At 50.6% G+C, this 9,278-nt stretch overlaps 1 protein-coding gene across 9 annotated transcripts in view; it reads left to right on the top strand.

Annotated features, from left to right (window-relative positions):
* Window positions 1-9,050, top strand: part of SIGLEC10 (sialic acid binding Ig like lectin 10) — a 22,794-nt gene extending 13,744 nt beyond the window's left edge. For 6 of the 9 annotated variants that reach the window (XM_023736315.1, XM_023736314.1, XM_023736313.1 and 3 more), the window contains 11 exons: window positions 1,562-1,840; window positions 1,923-2,306; window positions 2,398-2,679; window positions 2,978-3,025; window positions 3,169-3,432; window positions 3,696-3,743; window positions 3,871-4,128; window positions 4,217-4,501; window positions 4,803-4,893; window positions 4,987-5,098; window positions 8,396-9,050. In XM_023736315.1, the coding sequence (XP_023592083.1) occupies window positions 1,795-1,840; window positions 1,923-2,306; window positions 2,398-2,679; window positions 2,978-3,025; window positions 3,169-3,432; window positions 3,696-3,743; window positions 3,871-4,128; window positions 4,217-4,501; window positions 4,803-4,893; window positions 4,987-5,098; window positions 8,396-8,653 (2,076 nt within the window). In that variant the 5' untranslated portion in view covers window positions 1,562-1,794 and the 3' untranslated portion in view covers window positions 8,654-9,050. The remainder of the gene's footprint in view (window positions 1-1,561; window positions 1,841-1,922; window positions 2,307-2,397; window positions 2,680-2,977; window positions 3,026-3,168; window positions 3,433-3,695; window positions 3,744-3,870; window positions 4,129-4,216; window positions 4,502-4,802; window positions 4,894-4,986; window positions 5,099-8,395) is intronic. The other 3 variants (XM_023736318.1, XR_002824893.1, XM_023736316.1) reach the window with 3 other exon arrangements.
* The last annotated feature ends 228 nt before the right edge of the window (window positions 9,051-9,278 follow it).

Raw genomic sequence — 9,278 nt, 5'->3', positions numbered from 1 at the left:
AATGTGTCTTTTGTTGTACAAGTACCAGGCTGTTTTGACTACTACAGCTGTATAGTAGGTTCTGAGGTCAGGTAGTGCGAGTCCTCCTTTATTCTTCTTTTTCAATAGTGCTTTACTTATCCAGGGCTTCTTCCCTTTCCATATAAAGTTAATGATTAGTTTTCCCATCTTGCTAAAGAATGGTGTTGGTATTTGGGTGGAGATTGCATTGTATTTGTAGATTGCTTTGGGTAGAAATGACATTTTCACAATGTTGAGTCTACCTATCCATGAGCATGGTATGTTTTCCCATTTATGTAGGTCTCTTTTGGCTTCTGGCATTAATTGTCTTTGTATAGGTCTTTTACAACCCTGGTTAGACTTATCCTAAGTATTTTATTTCTTTTAGGGGCTATTATAAATGATATTGTTTTCCAGATATCCTTTTCATAATCCTCTTTATTGGTGTACAGGAATCCAACTGATTTTTGTATGTTTACCTTGTATCCTGCTACTCTGTTGAATCTTTCTATTAGTTCCAGTAGTTTTCTCAATGGAGTCTTTTGCGTTTTCTATGTACAGTATCATATCATCTGCAAATAAGGACAATTTTACTTTTCCCTTACCAATTTTGATGCCCTTTATTTCTTTTTCTTCCCTGATTGCTGTAGCTAGGACTCCCACCACAATGTTAAATAGGAGTAGTGATCAAGGGCATCCTTGTCTTCTTCCTGTTCTCACAGGGAATGTTTTCAGCCTCTCTCCATTACGAATGATGCTGGCTGTTGGTTTTGTATAGATGCCCTTTATCAACAAATAATTCTTTAATATAAGTATGCCACTATGCATCTGTCAGTTTGTCATACTGTGGTGGATTGCATGTTGCTGTGATGCTGGAAGTTATGCCACTAGTATTTCAAATATCAGTAAGGTCATCCATGGTGGACCGTTTTCAGTGGAGCTTCCAGACTAAGGCAGACTAGGAAGAAAGACCTGGCAGCCTACTTCTGAAAAAATTGGCCAGTGAAAACCTTAATAATAGCAGTGAAACATTGTTTAATATAGTGCTGGAAGATGAGCCCCTCAGGTTGGAAGGCACTCAAAATATGACCGTTAGTATGGACTGTGAGTTCCGTATGGCCATTGCAATGAATTATAGAACCCAGGAGAGAAGTAGAGAGTGCAGGGACAGCTGGTGTCAGCATTGGTGAAAAGGTTGGAGAGTGGAGGTATGTCTGACCTCCACCTTATAAGAGTCAGCTTTGGGCTGATGGTGATTCTCTCTCCTCCTACTGAAGTTAGACGATTTCAGGCACTACTACGTGAATATTACAAGTTTTACTAAAAAGTTATTGTTTCTCTGAAAGTTAACTTCTAACTGTACGTCCTGATTTTATTTATCAGCCCCTCCAGGAACCCTGCCTCCCCACTCCTGCCCCACTACATGGCCTAGGAAAGGGGAGCTCACTGAGGACTTTCACTTCTGCTTCTTCAATGGCCCAGGGCCCAGTGGGAGAGCCCCCACCTTCACCCCAGCCAGGCCCCGTGGCTGACACCTGTCCTCCCTGGCCCTCCCCCAAAGGTGACTCTGGAAAGACCAACTCAGCAAGCCCAAACCCAGGCCCCCACAAAGACTGAGAGCATCAGTGGCAAGGCAGAGTGGGGCGTGGAAAGGACACAAAATGTAGGTCCCGTGGTCTCAGGACCAGAAGCTCATTATATGCATCAGTCCTCAGCCACAGCTTCCGCCCTCGGCTTCCCCTTTTGCCCTGTCTACAGCCAGTCCCAGCGCCAGGGAAATGAGCTGGCTCCAAGATGCTGCTGCTGCTGCTGCTGCCCCTGCTGTCCATGCTGTTGGGAGGTAAGTGGGCTGAGAATCAGAGGGGTCTGGGGGAGAGGGTGCTAGGGCTGAGGTTGCAGGTCAAGCCTCTGTCTCCCCTCAGGGTCCTTGGCTCTGGATTCGAAATTCTGGCTGAAAGTGCCGAGTTCAGTGACGGTGCAGGAGGGTCTGTGCGTCCTTGTGCCCTGCACCGTTGGCTACCCCCGGGTCGGCTGGACTGACTCTGACGCAGCTCACGGCTACTGGTTCCTGGAAGGGACTGCCACTGCCACTGGGGCTCCAGTGGCCACAAACAACCCAGATAAAGAGGTCCAGAGGGAAACCCAAGGCCGATTCCAGCTCCTGGGGGAACCCCGTACTGGGAGCTGCTCACTGGTGATCAGAGATGCACGGAGGGAGGACACGGCCACGTACTTCTTTCGGGTGGAGAGAGGAAATTATGTCAAATTTAATTTCATGACATACACGGTGTCCCTGGAAGTGACAGGTATGGAGATGCCTGAGCTTGGATGGGCTGGGGACAGACTGTGATGGTCTCACCACAGTCTAGAGCTAGGATCCCTCTCTCTCTGCCCCAGGCCTGACACAGCCTGATGTCTACATTCCTGAGACCCTGGAGCCAGGGCGCCTGGTGACACTGCTCTGTGTGTTTCCCGGGAACTTCGGGGATTGTCCAGCCCCTACGTTCTCCTGGACGGGGGCGGCCACCTCCACCCAAGGAACTGGATCACAAACCTCCCTCTTCTCTGCGCTTACCTTCATGCCGAGACCCCAGGACCACGATACCGAGCTCACCTGTCAAGTGGACTTCTCCAGAAATGGTGTGAGCACTGCAAGGACCGTCCGACTGAGCGTGGCCTGTGAGTTTGTGGGCAGGACTCCGGGGTGCGAGACAGGCCAGGCGTAGAGGGAGGTGAGAAATCACTGTGGTAATTAGCCAACCAGAGCTTGGGATGGTCCCCGGGAGGAAAGGCGAGTCCCAGGCTGCCTTTGGCACTGGGAGGTGACTGAGACGGTTCTGGCCCTCTGGGCACAGCTGTGTCTGCGATGCAGGCTGTCCCTGGTCCTCCCTGGGGCATCACACTGTCTTTCCTGGGGTGCTCTTTCTGACTGTGGGGAAAATATCCCTCCCAAAGCTGACTCACAATCTTGTTGCAGATGCCCCGAAGGACCTTGTCATCAGCATTTCCCAGGCTAAAGTGTCAGGTACTGCTGTGTGTGTGTGTGGCGGGGGGCGGGGGGTGGCTGATTTGAGTAAGGTTGAGCCAGTCTGTTTGGGAAACAATAAGGTTTTGGGGGGCCTAGGTAGCTGGCGCCCCTCCCTGAAGCTCTCTCCCCTCTCTCTCCAGGCCCGGAGTCCCAGGGAAATGTCTCACATCTGGAAGTCCAGAAAGGCCAGTTCTTGAGACTGCTCTGTGCTTCTGATGGCCAGCCCCCGGCAACACTTAGCTGGGTTCTGGATGACAGGGTGCTCTCCATGTCCCCCCGCGCAGAGTCTAGAACCCTGGAGCTGGAGCTGCCTCAGGTGGGGCCCAAGGACACAGGGCGCTATACCTGTCGAGCAGAGAACAGGCTGGGCTCCCAGCAGCGCTCGCTGGACGTCTCTGTGCAGTGTGAGTGTGGACAGGGTGGGTTTCCAGGAGGGGGAACAGTCTGGGGGAGAGGCTCTGGGGTCAGGATCCCAGAGCTGGGAGGGAGCCTGTCCCCAGGGTGATGGCAGCAGGCTTCCTACCTGTCTGAATCATTGTGTGGTTTGTATCTGAGGCTCAGCAGGTGATTCAATCCCTCCCCCGCCCCACCCCAGCCCCAGGATGGCTCCCTTTGCCCACAGGGAAGCCCCTGCCCGCTTTGAGCCAGGCCCCTGTCTCCTTTTCAGATCCTCCAGAGAATCTGAGAGTGATGGTGTCCCAAGCAAACAGGACAGGTATGAAGGAGGGACAGAGAACAACACCGTGGGCCCGGGTATCTGGAACACTGGTGTGAAAGAGGGTCCCTGTGCCCTCAGTTCCGCATCTATCCTGCCCCTTTGCTTCTTTCTCCCTTCCCCCCAGTCCTGGACAACTTCGGGAATGACATGTCCCTCCCAGTCCTGGAGGGCCAGTCCCTGCGCCTTGTCTGTGTCTCCGACAGCAGCCCTCCAGCCACCCTGAGCTGGGTCGGGGGGAGGCAACCCGTGAGCCTCTCGCAGTCCTCGGACCCCGGGGTCCTGGAGCTTCCTCAGGTTCAGAAGGAGGACGAAGGAAAGGTCACCTGCCGAGCTCAGAACCCGCTGGGCTCCGGACAGGTCTCTCTGCTCCTCTCTGTGCTCTGTGAGTGTGCGGGCCCCTGCAGGTAGGGCGCCCGGATCCTGGGTGGGAGGGGCCGCCGCTGAGCTCTCTCTCCTCTCCCTCCGCACAGACCCGCCCCAGGTGCTCAGCCCCTCCTGCTCCTGGAAGACCGAGGGTCTGCGCTGCAGCTGCTCCGCCAGAGCCTGGCCCACCCCCTCCCTGCACTGGAGGGTTGGGAACTGGCTGGTGGAGGGGAACAGCAGCAACGCCTCCGTCATGGTCACCTCCAGCTCCGCGGGGCCCTGGGCCAACAGCTCCCTGAGGCTTTCCGAGGGGCTCAGCCTCGGCCTGGGACTCCACTGTGAGGTCCGAAACGACCACGGCGCCCACAGCGTCACTGTCCTGTTGTTGCCAGGTCGGGAGGCCAGACGGGTGTCCGGGTTCTGTTGTGTCGGAGGGTGCCGGGTGGGGCTGGAGTCCGGGTGGTGTGGCTGGAGGAGCTGGGACATGGGCCTGCGGATGTGGAAGGAAGACACAAATTGGCAGCCTGATACTTGGGGTGCAGCACGGTTTCTGAGCAGCAGATGGAAGGGGGAAGATGCAGGCAAAATGTTGGGGTTGCAGGCATGGGAGCCAGAAGCCTGAATGCCTAGAGGTGGAAGGGCATGAGGGCCCACATGGCTGGGAACAGCTCATCTGACCCTTTCGTTGCACAGATAAAGGACTCGTTTCAACAGCTTTCTCCAAGGGGGCATTTCTGGGAATTGGCATCACAACCCTCCTTTTCCTCTGCCTCATACTGATCATGTGAGTTAGGAAGATCAGTGATGGGGTGTGGGATCTGGGGTTGGGGAAAGGGAGAGTACAAGGGTGCACACCAAGGTGGGTTCGTTTCCTCAGTGTGAAGACTCTAAGGAAGAACTGGACCCAGGCAGGGGCTCTTCGGCCCCGGGCCTTGAGGGTCAGCTCAGTCATGGATTACATAAATGTGGACCCCAACGCGCCTCCCTTGGTGAGTAGCTGGGCTCTCGGCTGCTCCTCTTCCTTCTTTGACTATGGTATACACCCCTCCCCCATCCTGCAACCACCACTGGCTTGGAGACGTCAAGGTGTCATTCGCACCATGGCTCTGGCACCTACTGTGAGACCTTGGACATGTCGCTCACCCTCTCTGAGCCTCCACTTCTCCTTCAGTCTCCTGTGAGAGTTGGAGTATTAGAATACTCATGTATTTCTCAATATGTGGCAGCTATTCCATTATTCAAGGAGCCCTAGCGGCACAGTAGTTAAGGGCTTGGTTGCTAACCAAAAGGTCAGCAGTTTGAGCCCACTAGCCACTCCAGGGAAAAAGATTAGCAGTCTGCATCTATAAAGATTACCCATTGCCAGGCAGTCAATTCCAATTCAGAGTGACCCTATAGGACAGAGGAGAACTGCCCCCTTAGAGTTTCCAAGGTGGTAATCTTTACAGGAGCAGACTGCCACATCTTTCTCCCATGGAGTGGCTGGGGGGTTCGAATCACTGAACTTCTGGTTAATAGGGACTCCCAAAGCCCCATAAAACAAACAAACAAACAAAATAAACCCGTTGCCGCCAAGTCGATTCTGACTCATAGCAACCCTATAGGACAGAGTAGAACTGCCCCATAGGGTTTCCAAGGTTGTAATCTTTAGGGAAGCAGACTGCCCACATCTTTCTCCTGCAGAGCACCTGACCTTTCCATTAGTAGCCAAGCTCTTAACCATGGCCTTGGAAACTCTATGGGGCAGTTCTGCTCTGTCCTGTAGGGTCACTGTGAGTCAGAATCGACTTGTTGGCAATGGATTGGTTTTTGATAGTCTATTATTCACTGTCACCAATGCTATTACCAAGAATAATCAATTATATAATAATTATTAATATTATTGGGAAGCAGTAAGTCATCGCGATTAAGAGCTGGGACTCTGAAGTCAGCCTGCTTGGGTTCAAATCCTGCTTTTCATTGCTGTGTGTTCTTGAACGAGTCACTTAACTTTTCTGTGCCTCAATTTCTTTAACTGTGAAGTGGGGATCAGAGCAGTGCCTATCTCCTAGGATAGTTCTAGGCATGAAATATGCTCATATTGTAGCTGTAAAGCATTTAGAATAGTGCCTGGCACCTAGTAAGTGTTCAGGAAGCACTGGCTGTATATTAGAAGACAACAAGTATATGCTGATAGCTTCAAAATTTACAACTCCCAGCTTCTCAGACTCATATCCAAAGGTCTATGCAGCATTTCTATGTGAATGTCTAATAAACCTGTTGCCATCGAGTCTATTCTGACTCATAGCAACCCCATGTGACAAAGTGCAACAGCCCCATAGGGTTCCCTAGCCTGTAATCTTTATGGAAGCAGACTGCCAGGTCTTTTCTCCCGTGGAGTGGCTGGTGGGTTCAAAGTGCTGACCTCTTGGTTAACAGCCGAGCACTTAACCACTGTGGCATCAGGGCTCCTCTGGATGTCTAATAGGCATCTCAAACTTACCCGGTCCAAAGCCAAGCTTAGGGCTAACTCCACCACTTACACTGTCCCCTCCATCCTCCCATCTTAGCAAATACCACCACCATCTGTCCAACTGCTCAAGCCTGAAGCCTTAGAATCATCATTCATTCCTCTCTATCACTCCACAACCAATCCACCAGCAAATCCCATTAGCTCTACCTTCAAATATATCCAACATCAAACCACCTCTCCCCCGTCGCTCCTGCCTGCCTTGTCCAAGCACCAACATCTTTCACCTGGACACAACAGTAACCCTCTACGTGGCCTCTCTGCTTCCACTCCTGTTCCTTCAGCCTATTCTCTGTACATAATGTCATTTTAAAACACAAACAGGTACATCCACACCATGGAGTTGGAGTACCACACAGCAATAAAAGGAAAAAGTTATTGATACACACAACCAATTGGATGGACCTCAAGGACAAAAAAAAAAAAAAAAAAGTGAAAAAAGCCGATCTCAAAAGGTCACATACTGCATGAGTTCATTTATATAACATTCTTGAAATGACAAAATTATAGAGATGGGGAACCGATTGGTGGTTGCGAGGGGTTAGGGACGGAGAGGTGATGAGTGGAAATATGAGGGACACTCTGAGTGGGCTGTGGCATCACTAGGTGGGTGCAGGGGGTGTGGACGACACCAGGCGACACTGTCAGAATGACTATCTAAAATTTTTGTGCAGTGTTTCAGCGGAAATTTATTATTTTTTATAGAAATGTCCCTGTAGTTAGTTACAACAACAAAAACCTCACCAAACCAAACCCACTGCCATGGAGTCTATTCTGACTCATAGCGACCCTATACGACAGAGTAGAACTGCCCCATAGGGTTAACCAGTTAACCACTGCGCCATCAGGGCTCCCAAACCCAGTTTACATGTATCAATCTACTTACAAGGCTAAAACTCTATGCTATTTGCTTTTTGAACTTCTAACGTGCTCCAGTCAGAGCTGTCATTATTACCCGAGTACAATGATACTTCAAATCATGTGGTTTCGTCTGCACATACTAGTTGCTGCCAGTGTTTTTATGGTTGGTACGGGAGGAGGTCCATGGGGTGTGGGTGACACCATGAGTTACCTCACCAGGTGACATCCATCCTAGTGACGCCACTGTGGATGGGACAGGGGTCCCTGGGTGATGCAGATGGCTAAGCACTTATAAAGACGGTCCAGTCGTAGTGTCAGAACCTGTCTAACTTCAGGGGGGATAATACCCAGGATCAACCCAGAGCTGATTCCCATGAGGTGGAGGTCAGACGTGCCTCCACTCTCCAACCTTCTTACCAGTTCTGACACCAGCACTTGACAACTAGCTGAAAGATTGGGGGTTCAAACCTACTCAGAGGTGCCTTGGAAGACAGGCCTTTCGATCTGCTTCTGAAAGGTCACAGCCTTGAAAACCCTGTGGAGCAGTTCTACTCTGCCAACATGGGGTCACCATGAGTTGGAATTGACTCGACAGCAACTAACAACAACTCTGCTTAAATAGCATCTCCTGAGATGGAGCCTCCCTGACTGCCCTGTCTAAAAACAGTCATCCACCTGCCCCTCCCCGCCCCCTTCTTACCATGGTTGATTTTCTTCACCGCATTTACCACTACTCAGTACTATATTTTTGCTTGCTAGATGCTTGTTCTTGCTTGCCACAAGATTGAATGTCAGTTCAGCGGGGGCAGGGACATTGTTTTTGTTCCCCACTGTATCCTCAGCTCCTAAAACACAGTCTGGTACATTGCAGGTGCTCAGACATTTGTTGAATGATGGGCAATTGTTATTCCCTTAGGCTCAGAATCGGAAGGCCACACCAAGCATTCCTGCTGAGAGCCCTGCTTCAGCTGCTCGCCCCCCGGAATCAAAGAACCTCAGTTGCCCAAGATCTAAACCAACCATTCAAAGCCCAGAATCAGAGAATAACCAAGAGGAGTTCCACTATGCTAATCTCAACTTCCAGGGCCTCAGATCACGGGAGACCCGGGAGCCCAAGGACACCCACACTGAGTATGCAGAAATCAAGTTCCATCGAGGGTTTGCTGGGCTTTAGAACTGGGACCCAGGCCACAGAGGAAGGGAAAGAAACAAAGAGGACAGGGAAAATGGAGAGCAAAGTCTCTTGTTTTTCATCCTCCAAGGATGGGTCATCTCATCTCAGCTTCCAGCATTTGGAATATATCCGTCTGGAGAGTCCTTGCTCTGAAAAGCAAGGAAAAGATTTTCCTCGGAAATACCCAGGCATCATCCTAGCTAATCCCTCATGGTCTCATGGATTCTCAAAGGTGGGAGGGTCTTTAAAGATGATTAAACCAGGACCCAGCAAACTAGGCCCACAGACCCAATCTGGCCCACTGCCTATTTGCCTATTTTTGTACCACCCTCGAGCTAAGAATGTTTTCACATTTGAGATGGTTGGGAAAAAAAAAAAAAAATCGAAAGAAGACGAATGATTCATGACACACAATTATTATGTGAAATTTGAATTCCCATGTCTATAAATAAAATTTTGTTGGACCACAGCCATGTTCATTGGTTTTTACATTGCCTGTGGCTGGTTTGAATCCCTGGGTGATGCAAATGGTGATTTGCTCTCAAATACTAACTAAAAGATTGGAGATTTGAACCCAGCCAGTGACATTTGGAAGAAAGCCCTGGCCATCTGCTTCTGTAAAACT

The sequence above is a fragment of the Trichechus manatus genome, unplaced genomic scaffold (genome assembly GCF_000243295.1).
Source record: "Trichechus manatus latirostris isolate Lorelei unplaced genomic scaffold, TriManLat1.0 scaffold00087, whole genome shotgun sequence".
In the NCBI taxonomy this organism is placed as follows: Eukaryota; Metazoa; Chordata; class Mammalia; order Sirenia; family Trichechidae; genus Trichechus; species Trichechus manatus.
The sequence above is the reverse complement of the archived record's forward strand: the minus strand, read 5'-3'. Positions and strand labels throughout refer to the sequence as shown.